The sequence below is a fragment of the Paramormyrops kingsleyae genome, chromosome 1 (genome assembly GCF_048594095.1).
Source record: "Paramormyrops kingsleyae isolate MSU_618 chromosome 1, PKINGS_0.4, whole genome shotgun sequence".
Taxonomy (NCBI): Eukaryota; Metazoa; Chordata; class Actinopteri; order Osteoglossiformes; family Mormyridae; genus Paramormyrops; species Paramormyrops kingsleyae.
The window spans coordinates 70860739-70875963 of record NC_132797.1 but is presented as its reverse complement, the minus strand read 5'-3'; the positions used below and the strand labels follow the sequence as shown (position 1 = coordinate 70875963).

The 15225-nt window shown below is 46.4% G+C and overlaps 1 protein-coding gene across 5 annotated transcripts in view; it reads left to right on the top strand.

Moving 5' to 3' along the window:
• The window catches only part of enox1 (ecto-NOX disulfide-thiol exchanger 1), a 43449-nt gene extending 28537 nt beyond the window's left edge, over window positions 1–14912 (top strand). For 3 of the 5 annotated variants that reach the window (XM_023801720.2, XM_023802030.2, XM_023801809.2), the window contains 12 exons: window positions 769–936; window positions 1251–1457; window positions 1638–1871; window positions 5954–6166; window positions 7792–7898; window positions 9380–9497; window positions 10233–10417; window positions 10641–10748; window positions 11304–11357; window positions 12032–12134; window positions 13558–13643; window positions 14111–14912. In XM_023801720.2, the coding sequence (XP_023657488.1) occupies window positions 769–936; window positions 1251–1457; window positions 1638–1871; window positions 5954–6166; window positions 7792–7898; window positions 9380–9497; window positions 10233–10417; window positions 10641–10748; window positions 11304–11357; window positions 12032–12134; window positions 13558–13643; window positions 14111–14293 (1766 nt within the window). In that variant the 3' untranslated portion in view covers window positions 14294–14912. The remainder of the gene's footprint in view (window positions 1–768; window positions 937–1250; window positions 1458–1637; window positions 1872–5953; window positions 6167–7791; window positions 7899–9379; window positions 9498–10232; window positions 10418–10640; window positions 10749–11303; window positions 11358–12031; window positions 12135–13557; window positions 13644–14110) is intronic. The other 2 variants (XM_023801887.2, XM_023801952.2) reach the window with 2 other exon arrangements.
• Window positions 14913–15225: the final 313 nt, after the last annotated feature.

The window sequence follows — 15225 nt, the reverse complement described above, 5'->3', positions numbered from 1 at the left end:
GAGCCTGTCGCCAGAGGAATGAGCAAGGTCTTGAATCCTGTTCGCTGGAAAAATATGCAAAAGGAAATGATAAATGGGGACTGCATTAATGTGCTATTCACCTGTTATTGCCATTTCATTTTCATCGTAATGAGTTTTGCAGAGTTGTGGCACAACTTGGTATTTGAGAATTTGGTGCTGATTAATGATAACCTACGCTAGCACGCCTTAAAATATCCTCAGAAGACATGCTGACAGCCTGTTTCTTGGAGTGTTTCTTTCGGGTTTAATGTTAGGCAAGACAAACTCAAAATAGAGGGGCTGCTCTAAATAAAAGGAGACTGTCGTGGAGTGAAACAAAGTTACCGTAAAGCTTAATGTATATCATATTTTTTCTTTTATCTGAAGGTCCATAATACAATGTAAAGTGTAAGAGCTAATTGTCTGTTTTAATGCGTCATTTAATTCCTCATAGTGTGCGTGGAGTGTGTCGTGTGTTTTTGTGTCCTGTGATGGATAGGCATCCCATCCAAGGCATCCCCTGTATCCCCTGAGATAGGGTCCAGATTAATATCACTCCCTGTTGTCCATTTGACGTGATTGACATTGACAGGTTGACAGACTACAACAGTATCCTGCACCGGGGCTGTGCAGAAAGATGGGCATTATTTTATTATTACCTTAGTACTCCATGGTTGCTTGGTTACTATCCATTAGTGCAGTTAAAGGGCACAGCTGTTTTGAACATTGTAAGATTTGCCCCATGCTATCTTCCCTATTACTTCCTAGATTCCATCTGCATCCAGAGCTTTGACCCCAGCATGAGTATTATTGCCCCCATCAACCCAATGTTGGCGGGCATCAGCCTGGTTCCGCCCCCACCAGTCCCAGCCGAGATGCCCGTTGTCAAGGAGATAATCCACTGTAAGAGCTGCACGCTCTTCCCACAGAACCCCAGTAAGTCCCCGTGAACATCATCATACATCTGCCCCTGCTGCTCTACAAACTTACCAGCTCTGGAAATATCTCAAGAGGGAGAACAATATAGATGGGTTTGCAGCTGAAGACTTACAACCTCCAGCTAGGACCCTAATTATGTTCTGAGGCAAAAGCCGGCATAATTAGTCAATAGCGAGCAAGCTGAGAGTGCGGCTGGATTTTTCTCAGGTCTCATAAAATATGCAGAAATTTACCGCATACCCTGCAGTTATTCATTCATATTCCTGCCTCTTTTCACCATGCATTCTCTCCTTATTGCCTTGTTCCCTCAGATCTCCCCCCTCCGTCCACCAGGGAGCGCCCCCCAGGATGCAAGACCGTGTTTGTCGGGGGGCTCCCCGAGAACGCCAGCGAAGAGATCATACGCGAGGTTTTCGATCAGTGCGGCGAGATCATCGCCGTACGCAAGAGCAAGAAGAACTTCTGCCACATTCGCTTTGCGGAGGAGTTCATGGTGGACAAGGCCCTGTACCTGTCCGGTAGGATCTTACTCCACATTTAACTTCCTCCTACCAAGGACAGAGCACGAGTAGAAATATGAAGTCATGTTTAATGTATCGTGGATTATCGTGGTGTGTTGTAGATTATGTCTCCCATAATGCACGGCTCACTGGCTTATCGTATTGTTGATTTTGATTGCGACTATGTTTTTTCCCAAGGGTACCGGATGCGCATCGGGTCCAGCACGGACAAGAAGGACTCGGGCCGCATACACGTGGATTTTGCACAGGCGCGCGACGACCTGTACGAGTGGGAGTGTAAGCAGAGACTGCTGGCTCGTGAGGAACGCCACCGCCGCAGGGTACAGGAGGAGCGACTGCGGCCACCCTCGCCCCCTCCCATAATGCACTACTCAGACCACGAAGCGGCCCTGCTGGCGGAGAAGCTGAAAGGTGATTTCTGTAATGCCCCTACGCATCAGAGCCATTAGCATATCATGCTAACAGTGACAGAGTTTGAAAAAGGTGTTATGTGGGCCGACCAGCCTGGTCGGATATTGTAGCAGATTAGCTGGAGGAACACATAAACATCCATCCATCCATCCATCTTCTGTAACTATTCAGGGTGACCAGAGTCTTTCCTGAAGGCTAACTGGAGTACCCGAAGGAAACGACAACACAGGGAGAACATGCAAACTCTACACACATGGAGCCATGGCAGAGACTCGAACCCTGATCCCAGATGCATGAGGCAACAGTGATAACTACTACACCACCATGCCAACCCACACTTAAACATAAGAATGCAAGAATGCTATTAACAGTGCCGTGCACAGACTTTTTTAAAGCAGGTGCTGGAAGGGGGAGGGGTGTGTGGCCTAGGGTCAATTTTTGGTAAATTTTGCATGTTTGTCAGTTATGAAAAAGGGGCATTTACAGCCTTAAAAGAGTTAGGCGAATGATCTGGGAAGATTGTTTTTCTCCGTCTGTTCCTCGTGTTCCCCCGAAATGACGTCAGCCAGCCAGGCTGTCATCGCTTGGCCCGCATGATTTGTCCTCTCTCAGCCGCACCCCCACCCCAGTGTCCCCAGGCTGCAGGCATCGTCGTCCGCTGAGTGATTTGCTGGACTGGTATGTCATCCTGCCTGCTGATCTGGGAATAGGTGCTGAGCTAAAGCCTGCGACTAGATGACCCATGGCAGGGTTTTATTCAGTTTGATGACGCTTTACATTTGCTGGAGACGGCTGTTCATGCACAGTCAGCTGTGGCTTATTTAGCAATGGCACAGATTCCACACTCTTTAGGGACAGATGTCACCATAATTGCAGCCTGTATGTAAATTTATTGGAAAGAACATACTCAGATTCTTTCATCCCCCCAGTTTTGAAAATGTGCAGCCTCTCGGCATAGGAGCTAGCTAAAGAAGTGGCTCTTGCAGCATATTGACTTTGCTTTGATGCTGCTGAAATATGTAGAAAGGAAATATGTATAGTAGAAATACAGCGTGTAGAAAAGCGGAGTGTACCAGAGATTTATCGTTCTTTCTTTGCTGCTTCTGGCCTTAAACGGGGTGACGGATTGGATCAATAGGTGTGTCTTAGCAGTGAGATTTAGCAAATGCGGTTCCCCACTGGTTTTAGTATTGAATATTCATGTTCCAAATCAGGTTTAATGAACAAGCAACATCTATGTCACCATAAAATGACAATTTTACACGTGATTTGTCAGATGTTAATGTTGCACGACACAGGAAAGAAAATTGCATCTGCAAGCTCGATAGCATGTAACCCTTGTACATAAGACTGTATTATTTAATTCATCCACACTGACGGGTATGTGATGGCAATTTTTTGATTAGGCACAACAATAAGAAACGTGCCTGGAAATACCAGCAGCCATGTGACAAAGGCTGAAGTTTGTCTGCCTCTCGTGAATATGCTTTCCGTTTTTGTGTCACATGTGACTTCACACTTGACACCCTGGTTGAGGTTCAGGGATTTGGCTAATGGTGGTAATCCACCCTGTCTGCCTTCATCGGGATGATGGATGCTTGACGGCTTGGCCACGCCTTCCATCTCCCCGCCCGCCTCCCCCCGGTCTTCATCCCCACCGGTTCCTGTTCTCCGCCTTTCCCATCGCAACCGCTCAGCATGCGCCTGGGCTCCAGCGTCGCCATGCTGATTGAGCCCGAGGGGGAGCTTGGCGGTGGGAACCAGCGCAAAGCTCTTGTGAAGGAATCCCAGTTTTAAGATCAAACGGGCAGCCCTGCACTGCCTCACTGCTGCGTCTGAGTGCCGAACGCTGCCTCACTCAGACACACAGGAATCAGTTTGTCATTTCACTACCCCAGTGCCAGGCTTTTGCCATCAGATACTGAAGTGTTATTGTACCTCAATATAAGCGGCTACCCCCCCCCCACCTTCCCAGCGCCAATGTTCAGTTTTCATTTTATTTTTCTCATTTTCACTTGTGCCTCTTGCTCTGCCACAAACCCCCAACCCACCCCATCGTCGCTGTGCTCACGCTGTACATTCCTGAACAGCATTTCGCCATTCTTATGCTTTCCTTAATAACATTAATTAAAACATCCCCTAGTTACTGATGGCCTTTTTCAATCCAGGAATCTTAATTCATTAGTCATCTCCATTATCCTCTTACAGGTTCCCTATAAATAAATAAGGTGGTTTTTTTTTTTTATTACTGATCAATAACCTTTCCAGGCTGAGATTCATTATTAGTGGGGGGGGGGGGGTGACATGGTCGATACTGGAGTGATCGAGGTTCCAGTGGGAGGGGGGCCCTGGGAGACTTTGGTGAAGGTGTCGAGCCAAGCACATTTACATTCCTTTCATAACGCCGGGGACTGCAGTCTCTGGTGGTGACTGGAGATATTTTTACACTTGTCTAATAGCATTCCAGCTCGCAAAATTAATTCCCTTCCAATTATCAGCGTAACTTGAACGAAATCCGTAACGTGACAGCTGGTCTGTCCCAGAGTGCTACCATGGGGTGACATTAACATGCAGTCAGCATAGCCTACACTGTACCGTTAATGCTACTACAGAAGATGGAGTGTTTCCACTAAGGTGTGCTTAAGATTTCTTTCAAGCTCTTTGTCACGACCAAGAAGAATAATTGACAGGAATCTCCATTGGCTATTTCAGCATTTTTTTATATCTCCAGATACTGCATCAGACAGCTCATTGAATCATTATTTAACCTGTACTTTTATTTGGCTGCGCAGCCTAGGGAAATACGGTGGTTTGCGATTTTCAATGCCTATACATTTTATAGTCGGCTTTTCGTCTGGATGAAATCAAGATTAAGTAAAAAAAAAAAATACAGAGCTGCACTTTGGACTTTTCAACATGCAGCTATTTTGGATATAATTGTGAAATATCTGTACATTTTTTGGGCAAAGGGTGGAAGAATACAGTGTCAGGAAGCCATGTTATAAAGGAGCTGCAGTTTGTGAGGTGGCTGCTGAGCCCAGCTGGTCCTGGAGCCTTTCCTTACACTGCGGTGCATTTCAATTATTATTTAAATTGGAAAAATAAGCTGCACTCGGCCCTGTGGGAAATGGATTATCCGAGCATGAGAGATTCCGTGCCGAAAGTCTCTTGTTTTAGTTGCTTTTCTTGAATTTGAATTTTTCCCCATTTCTCATTCGTCACCAGGAGACAGGGGGGTCAGGCTCGATAAGAGCTTTTAGCTCCGTTCGCTCAAAAAGCTGAAAACGATACGATAATTACATCACAAGTTATGAGGTTTGGGGCTGTGCGGCACTCAGCAGTAAGACAGGGGATACTACTACAGGTTAGAGCTTCTGAAGGGTTACGTCTGCCTTATAATTCAATTGTGTGTGAAGAAATCCAACTGTATTGTACATTGTGTTATTTATCTATTACCTATTATGGAAAAGACTAGCTGGACTGTGAGAGCCATAACAAAATTGGTCTAAAGGTATTAATTTTACATATAAAGGCTGAGTGCTGAGTGCATCACTTGTACATTGCTTTGCACAAAAGCATCTGATAAATACAGTGAATGTAAAACGTCGCTGTGTATAATAATTTACATTTTCCCATGGGGATGCCTGTCTGTCAGTCTCAGGGGTGATTCTGGGATTTGAGCCTTAGAGACTTCCTGTCAGAAAAAATATGGGATGCCGCGCCCCGCAGGATTAAATTTGCCAGGTGGCGTGTAATTCCAACAGGACATGCTGGACCAATTGCTAAATGTATGTAAGTAAAATAAAACAAATAAATAGGGTGACTGAGGCACCTATGGTTGGTCTGTCTGTCTGTTTGTCTAACATCTATCTAATGCAGAGAGGTGTAACCTGATGATTGGGGGGGGGGGTCCCCTCTGTATATTTTGCCAACTGGAGGGGGAGGGGGCTTCTAAAGGATTGTGGTTGGCGACCACAGATCTGAAAGATTTGCAAACTCAATACACCAGAAACATTAGCAGTATGAGTATGGTGTCCTCAGGGGGCGTTCTTCACGAGATGCTCTGTGCCCCCCACCCCCAGATGACAACAAGTTCAGCGAGGCCTCCACGGTGTTGCTGACCTGGATCGAACGCGGCGAGGTCAGCCGCCGCTCGGCCAACCAGTTCTACTCCATGATCCAGTCGGCGAACAGCCACGTGCGGCGGCTGCTGGGCGAGAAGGCGCAGCGCGAGGAGGAGATGGAGGAGGCGCGCGAGCGATTCAGGAGCGCCCTGCTCTCCATCCTGGCGCAATGTGAGTCCCCCCTCCCACCTCCCTGATCCTGCGACCTTCACGGGCGTGGGGTCTCTGATGAAAGCTCCGGCTCCCCTCGCCATTACACGCTTTAGCTCGAAGGGCTTTCTGCAATCCGTCTGCCCATTGAGAGACGCCCGATCCGCGTTACCGCTGTGAATCATGAACCATAATCCATTTACTGCATGCGGAGCCATCCTACAATTCTGTGTGAAATTTTCCAAAATAAGATGGCCATCAGTAAAGGTAATCCCACTTTAATGCCTAATATATATTTTCAGTTACATACTTTTGATGTAAAAACTCATTTTCCAGTCACTCAGGCGCATTCAGTGTGTATTTGTGGAGATGTGGCATCGTTTGTGAGGGTGAGCAGATTCATTTAAGTGCAGAAGCCAAGCGGTCCTCCATGACTGGAGCATTGCTTTGAAACTGGGGGGGGGGGGTTCTATTCCTTGGTGGCCACGGTCAGGGTGCCTTTAATCTGGGAAACAAGGTTTTCCGGGACCATTAGGTGAGCCGAATTCCTCTGTGGATAAAGGCTGAAACAGAGCAGAATGCAATTCGCTGAAAAACATGCAGCCCTTACGAGGAATAGAAGCCCCCCCCCTTGTCGGAAAGACATAGGGACACTCCGTCAGGGTAAGTACAGAAAGACAGGAAGCTGTGAGGTTCACGCTGATGCCCCAGTCAGTATTGACAGGTAGGCGCCTGCTTCTGACGAGGCGGCTTCATTATCAGTTACCCGACTTCACATCGGAAACGAACGAAACAGCGACACTGGATTAAGGAAAAAGTTACATGAAATGAAAAAGCAGGACTTTCCAGCTCTACTTTTTTTTTAAACACAAGTGCTAAGATCAAAGTAAACATAAAAGCTGGATATTTCAATCTGATATGATTGTTTTTATCAGAGATGGACATTTCAGGTCCAGAAAGTACAAATCCAGACCAAGATTTTGTTTCAACCAACCAGTTGAGCATAAAGAAGAGAACTCAACTGGTTGGTTGGTTGGTTACCATTATATGTTATTTATTTAGCTTTTTAATTTTACAGCTTCTGTCAATAGTTTGATTGAATTTTGTACTTTTGATTGGATTGAAAATGTAGGCATGTACTTGTGAAGTCTGATGCACCTGCACATAAAAAACACTTCAGCGGTAAACCAGCCGTCTCGGGACAGAGGTGATCCGTCCGTTATGGTGACTTACACCAGCTGCTTAAGATTCATGACTGTGCTGCTCAGCTTTGTCGAAATCAAGAGAGAATATTAGAAGGCAACATTTCACTGCATGTGGGGAACACTTCAATTTATGAAAACGCCATAAGTAGCATGAAGAGAAGTCATTCTGTAAGCTTCACTGCCTCAGCACATTAGCGAATATTATGATTATATTTGAGTGCGGATCTTTCCCAATGTATAATGTTGCCTTCCTCAGTCTTGAAGGAGATGAATCTTTTGCCCATGGAATGTAAGTACTGGACGGTGGGGACACTTCAGGGAGCTCAACGGGACGAACGTGCGTCGAGGCCTCTGGCGTCTCTGATCTTTTTAATTTTTTTCCCAGTGGTACAAAGCACTGCATAAATGGCTTGTCTTGTCTGACTTCCTTATCCACCAAAGTTGAGCAGATCGCGGCCGTTTTCACCGCTGCTACCAGGCAAAAGGCATGGGACCATTTCTCAAAAGCACAGCGCAAGAACATAGACATTTGGCGCAAGCAGTGCGAGGTTGGTACTCTTCTTCCCTTCTTGACACCCTGACCCCATCGGCCAGGTCCACACTGCAGATTTTAGTGTAAAAAAATGCAGTGGAGGTGCCCTGGTTCTGATACCCATAGGCCTCTGTGTGTGAGGATGTGCGGTCACACACCATCACACACTGAGGTTTCTGGGCTCTCGCGTTTCGATTTCCTGTAGCCCTCACTGGCCCCCCTCACTGGTCTCAAAGCCTGAAGGTCCTCCATCGGCCGGCTAGCCATTAGCCGCTGCCTTCTGGAAAGTAACTAGTGCTGTCATGCTGTCAGCAGCCGCCGGCATTAACAGGATGGCAATCAACAAGGACCCTGAATTGACCATAAATTATTGATAGATTTGATTTTGTGATATGTTCTATTATAGACTGAAAATTGAACTTCTTTTGAAGTTGAAGTTATTATTTGTTATGCAGAAAATATTTCAAGGACATTACCACACTTATTAGCGATTTGGCTGTTTTATTGAATTATAACTCTCCTGTTGCAATGTTATATTTTGTAATCAAACGAAACTGAACAGCTGGGCAGCTGTCAGAAGAACAGCCTGTTATTGCTGTGATTGGCTGACCTTTGGCTATCTGGAGGGGCATGACCATGAGGTCCAGGGCATGTACTGGGTGAGATCGAATCTCCGATGAATTGTGAAAGTCAAGTCAATGGCAGGAGTCAAAATCCATTTACAATCGCAATGCCTCAGAGGTAAGGTATCATCGCTGTGAGATTGCCTTTGAGTTTATTGCCCCTTAATGTGTCTGTCCGAAGTGAAATGTTGTGACACAAGACCGGTTTATGGCTCGGCACCATCAAAGATTGCGTCTTGAAGCGTAGAGTGTTGCTTTTAATGATTAATGATAGCTTGCAAAACTGCTGCTTCAAAAATAGGACATTTGGCACGGAAAAATTGCAAAGCAAAAATGCTGCTAAAAATGAACAGTAATGGAGGTCAGAAAGACTGCAGGACTTGATATATGGCCATAGGCAGTTGGAGTGGGAAATGTTTGCTTGTAGATAACAAAGTTATGATATCCTTTCCCCTTCCCTGATTCCTACGTTTCCAGCAGATTAGAGCATTTTAATCATGGGTGATGAGGCTTCACAGCAGCAGTATTAAGTTTTCTGTAATGTGATTACAGCTAGGGGAATGGAGCTGGCTCGATGTGACCTGTGTTTTTAGTCTTGTCAGACTGCCCAGTGGAACAGTACTGAGATTTTCCAGTTTGGAGAACAGAAGATGGCTTCTGTCACCTTTTTCTCTGCCGTGGTTGTGTCTCGGCCCATCGCGAATAGGCAGAACTCATGCTCTGTTTACCTTTCCTGGTTCCCGTATTGTTTTTTTTTTTTTTTTTTGCAATGCCAAAGATATGTTTACTGTGGAGAAAAAGTACACATTTCACCTAGTTCCTGTGCAGCGGCTGAAGAGGGTGCGCATTGTGGTGTCTGATTGTGGTGTGACAGGAGCTGCGGAATGCCCACAGTGAAGAAATCATGGGCATTCGCAGGGAGGAGGAGATGGAGATGTCGGAGGATGACTCAGACGAAAACCCCAGCAAGAAAATGCGGCTGGATGACTCAGGTATGTCCAGGTATAAATGTTATTAAGAGCCGTCTTGCACGACCTCTTTGAAGTACAAGATGTATAGCAGGTCTATGTTGTGGAAATAAGCTCAAGCGGAAGAATTGTCCAGTCTTTTTTAAGTGTGAGATTAGCTGTCGAATATGCCCATGGAGATAAGTGGTATTTTACAGTCCCAAATGATGTGCGTCGGGAGCCTTTGATAAAATCTTTTCAGATGGAAAACAGGCAGCTGAGATTTAGAGTTTCTTCTGCAAGCAGCCACCAAAACTCTTCGGAAGCCCTTCAGCTTAATTGCAGGATTTGCTTGGGAAAAGCACCTGTAAAAACAACACCTATCCTTCCTCATTTTAAAGAACAAATCTAAAATATTTTTATGCCTTTCTGAATATAGAATAAAAGGGAATCTAGAGCTCATTCCTCCAATTAAATTTTGGTTTTTGGAATAACATGCAGGTATGTTTGGGAGGGTGTTTATTGGCATTATTGGGTTTGTTTTGGGAAGGTTTACTGATCTATATCTGGGACAATCCCCAGGAGAGATTCTAGCCTGGCTGTCTGAGTTCTGTGGTTTTAGGTTGTTTGAGAGTAGCATTTTCGTAAGCTCTTGTGGGGTTTGAGGGCGTGTTTAGGTTTATTTGGAAATGCTCAGGAGTGTTTGGGAAGGTGTTTATGTGGGTGGTCCACTGTGTGACTGTGTTCCTGCCAATCCCGCCCCCCTCACTTGCTGGTCAGCCCTGGGCACACAGGTCTGTGCCCTGCGGGAGGAGAACGACAGCCTGCGCTGGCAACTGGACGCCTACAGAAATGAGGTAGAGCTGCTAAAACAGGAGCAAGGCAAGATGCAACGTGCTGAGGATGGTTCCATCAAGGAGCAGCAGCTGCCGTTCCTGCAGCAGAGCATGCTGGGAATGCAGCAGGTACTGCCTGACCACCCACCGCTCCCCATGCCTTCTGTACTCACTGAATCGAGAAATTATTTCTGTAAATATCTGGCTGCATAAATGGGAGAAACTACAAAAGTCACCCTTGGTGACGGCAGCCCGTAAAGGGTTATGTGATGTAGCATGATCCAACCAAGTAGGCATATGTGACCCAAGCTGCTTAGCTCTTCAAGGTCATACAGCTCTGTGCTCCTTACAGCAGCTCCGTAGTCTCCAGGAGGAGCTGAGGAGTAAGGAGAGGGATCTGGAGTGGGCCAGGGAGGAGCAGCGCTGCGTGGAAGAGGAGCTCCGGGCCCTGAGGGAAAAGGTGAGCCACCATTCAGAGGGCGAACTCCCCCGCAAAGCATTGTGGGAAAACTCAGTTGGCATCCTTGGCTGTGTTTTCACATCATTTATTAAATTCCCAGTGCAGAATTGGTAATATGTTGCAAAAGACATGGAATCGAACAAGTCAGAATTTTGACTGGTAACTAATTGAGGGCCGCTTGTCTGGGTGAGATGGGAGTGGGCGGGATTACACCCTGGAGACCAGGGGTCCATTTTAGAAATTAGGAAACAAACCCTGGAAACCAAACAGCACATGTCAAGCCAACACAAACAGACCACAGTGAGATGGAGAAAAGATGTTTGGGAGACTATCCCCACCTCATGATCAGAAAGAGCAGGACATTCAAGCGGCAAATGACCTCCTGTTATTATTTTCCACACCAAGACTGGCTGTAATGCCCAATGAGCTGAAATGAGTATAGGCATTTCCCTACTAACTCTTAATTTTGTCATGGATACTATTATCTAGTAGGTTGATGGTCTTCTGTACATCTTACCTATTAGAGTTTTGTCTGTCATGTTTCTTTGTCGGCAGCTGCAGAAGAATGTGGATGCCGTGGAGGCGAACCACATGGAGATGTCAGAGAAGGTGGGTCTGTCCTGCTCTACAGTCCCGCCCTTCTGTCAGCTTCTGACACGCTGTAGTAACATCTGGCACCCTTTAGTCTGTGATTTTCCGTTCATCCTTTTATCCTCAATCATGAAACTTTACAAACACAAGATCTGATACAATTGCTTCTGCGTGTATGGTTTCCTCTCGTTTTCCAGGGAAAATAATCAGGACTAATTTAGGGAAAGTAAGCAAGAGGTTTTTTTTTCACTGCATATGCTGTGTTATGAAAAAGCGCGAAAGTGCCTCGTTATTGACAGGGGAGCCTGTCGGAAACAGCAAACGGCACGTCTCCACTTTCGGAGAAGCGTAACGGACGTTCGGGAATGGAAAATACTGCCTCGTATCTCCTGGGTTGGGCTTATACTATTCTGTTAAGCTCTAAGGGGGTTTCAGAACATCGCAGGCTACGAGAAAGCTTTGAAAAGTCCGCACTGAGGTATTTTCTGCTGTCAGGTGAGAGTTCTATAAAAAGCATCGCAGACATGTCTGAGATTCAGTGCGCAGCTGATGGCTTGATTTCCGGCGCTGTTTGAATCCTCTGGCGCTGTGATGGAGGGGGATGGGTGTTGTGCTGTTCCCTGTGAGCCTGCAAGTCTCTGTGTGGGCTGGCCTCTTGAGCACAGGCTCTCTGCATCTCCCTGTGTCCACAGCGCCTGAACGGATACACAGGGAGCCTCCATACTGGCCAAGACAGGAGCGGCGAGCCGACCGCACGGGGCCCTGCTGTTTCTGAGAAGGAGGCGCTGTTGCTCGGTAACGGCACGCCACGGCACACTTTTTCCTATGTCTGCAACCGAACGCATCAGTGGGGGAGGGGGTAACTCCAGTGGGGGGCAACAGGGACAGCCTTCGGGGGGGCTATAAACATATAAGTTGAGGGAATTGGTCTGTGTGCAGGTTAATGCCAGAAGTTACCCCACAAAGATCTGTGAATGCAATCAAAAAACTCAAAATGCCAAAAGTGTTGTATTTTGTTTGGTTGCTTATGGTTATGGTTAAGGCAGGGTAGGGGTTAAGGTTGTCATAGTTAGCATTAGCATTTTTCCCATTGAAAGGAATGAGCGGTCCCCATAAGGATATGTATACCCTACATGTGCGTGTGTGTGTGTGTGTTTTAGCACACACGCACCTGACTGGCACCCCCCGGGATTCAAATGACTTTGATGGGATTCGCGTGCAGAACACTCCCCCCATTTAATTTGCAATAAGCACACACACACACACACACACGCACACGCACACAGATACACATCACCGTCACACAGCACCGGCATAAGCCTGACAGACTGGACTAGTGTGTGCTGTTTATGGGCAAGGGGGGAGGGAGAGATGGATTTAAGGGCCCCCAGCGAGAACAGCAGGGAAGAAGAACGTGGTTCCAGGAGAAGGCAGAGGAGAGATAAAACGCAATAAAACAGTAACGGATGAAACGCCCAGTGCTCTGGTTGCTGTATCAGATAGCAGAATCATACATGGAACATCTCCCATGTAAATTTCTGACATTATCATGGCTTTGTTAGATTTCAGTTTTTACTAATTTACCTGATAACATCCACATGGCATATGCATATATAAAAAAACGAAAAAAAGCTTGAGGACTGAAGGAACAGGATCGACTACCACACCTCCAGTGCTGCCGCTCCCTTTTTCGCAAACGTTCCTTTAATCCACTGCATGGAAAAGCGAGCAAGCGACGCTGAGAGGGAAAAAAAAAAAAAGTTGCATTTGTGTTCCCACGGCAACACACCCAGGCGAAGTAGGACCCACAGTCTCAGAGCAGGACTACAGCCAGACGACAGCTGCTGTGCGTTTCATTTAAAAATCAGATGCATTGTCCGTAAGCTCCTCATTCCTTTGCCTTGGGGAGAAGTACCACACCATGAAAGTGGGAGGGAATTGCAGGGGGAATTGAATTAGGTTCCCCAGTAATTGGCAGTGTTACGCCGTATAAATCAAGGAAATAAATATTGGCTCTGGGCTCTCCAGAGACTGCCGTGTTCCCTGCCTCCGCACTGCTGCACTTCCTCTCCAAAGTAATCAACTGGAGTGTTGCCTTCTGCCTGGGCTGCTAAGTTTTATGGCCGCATGAGCCCTCGTCATTCACGTCGCCCATCTGCCACTTGCAGACTCAATCCCAGAAATGTGTGACCGAACCCCCACACCTTGTCCTTCACAGGGATCATCTCCACCTTCCTCCACGTCCACCCTTTCGGAGCCAATATTGAGTATCTGTGGTCGTACGTCCAGAGGCTAGACGCTAAGGTAACGGCACACCGAGTATAAATCCATTTCTATGAAGCGACAGCTAAATTTAAATAATCCTTATTGTAAACCAGCATAGGCAATACATGTTCCTGTTTATTTTTTTTGTTGTTATGGAAACCGTGACTCGTCCATGAGGTGTTTTCTTGTGTATTCTTGTCACAAAGCAGAGCTATTTTGGGAGAGCTAATGTGCTAAGCCTGTCGTTACACGGGTGAGGGTGGGCCATCCTTTAGGCTACAATAATAAGAATTATGCCTCCCTTTGTTTGCAAATGTCTGACAGCGAGCGGCACAGGTGGAGACACTGGGACACATGCCCTCTGGGGCGTGACCCTTGACCCCTCAGCACCCCACGTGTATCAGTTTGAAGCTTTAAGCGGTTTCATTCATTCTAATTACCAGTGGTGGTGGATGACGTCCATGAAACCGGTTTCTCCTTTATGCATGGATGGTGTGGTGGAACAGAGCTGTATAGATGCATCTCCTGAATCTGAGCCCCGACGGCGCCCCCTTCAGGTTTCGGCAGGGGAGCTGGAGGGCCTCATGACACGGCTGCCGCGGATGTTCAAGCAGGAGTTCAGCGGCGTCGGCGCCACACTGGAGAAGCGCTGGAAGTTCTGCGGCTTCGACGGCATCCACTCCGTGTGATGTGGCTGGTGGTTTCCATGGAAACCAGGGCAGGGAAGCGGGGGGGGGGGGGGGGGTTGTGGGAAACGGCCTTTAGCCACAATCCTCCAGAGAGGAAGCTCAACCACATGAGAAAATGGTCTGGCTGCCATCATTTTTTTCTGAAAACGCTTATCATGGCAAGGAAGGGAAGTGCACAGTAACCATTGTGTGTGTTTTTTACTTGAAGTGGATGAACCCAGACCTCTTGACTGACTGTATAACATTAATTGTCCACTCTCGCTGTCTGAGAGTTCATCCTTAAGTATGGACTTAGGCAACATTTAATACAGACAAGATTTATACTGATAAAGGGCATGTTTATGCCCCTTGCACCATAAAATATAACAAATATATCTTTAAGAGAGATGTTTACTGAATGAGAGTTATTTTTCCACAAGATCAGTTTGTCAACAACACATAAATACTGGATTTATCAGCTAAAAATACATGTTTATACTGAATGTATGAATGAAAACTTTTGTTGTCGTCTGTGTCCTGTGGTAAAATCTGTATTCTGAGCACATCATTGTTAAGTGTGGTTATCTACTTGTGTAAATTATTTTTTATCAAATAAAGACTTTTATCTACTGTAAAATGTTCCAGGCTCCCTGTTTTGCTCTTGTTTTTGTTCTGTGTGTTGAATATCCTTCCTAGTTCCCAGGAACATAACATTTTTAATTTGAGAAGTCTGTCTTTTTTAAAGTCTTACTTTCAGTGCACTGAACCAGCAAAGCATGCTGGTCACCTTTTTGGGAATCCCTCCGGTAGTTTACCCCGTAGGCAGGTTTTTCAGCTCACAGCAGGCCCTCATCTCCAGCTGTGACCTTGCTGCGACATTCCCGACATCATGCAGCATTTCTGGAATCAGAGGCACATGCCAGGCAAGGATGATGGTGGTTGTCATCCAGGCA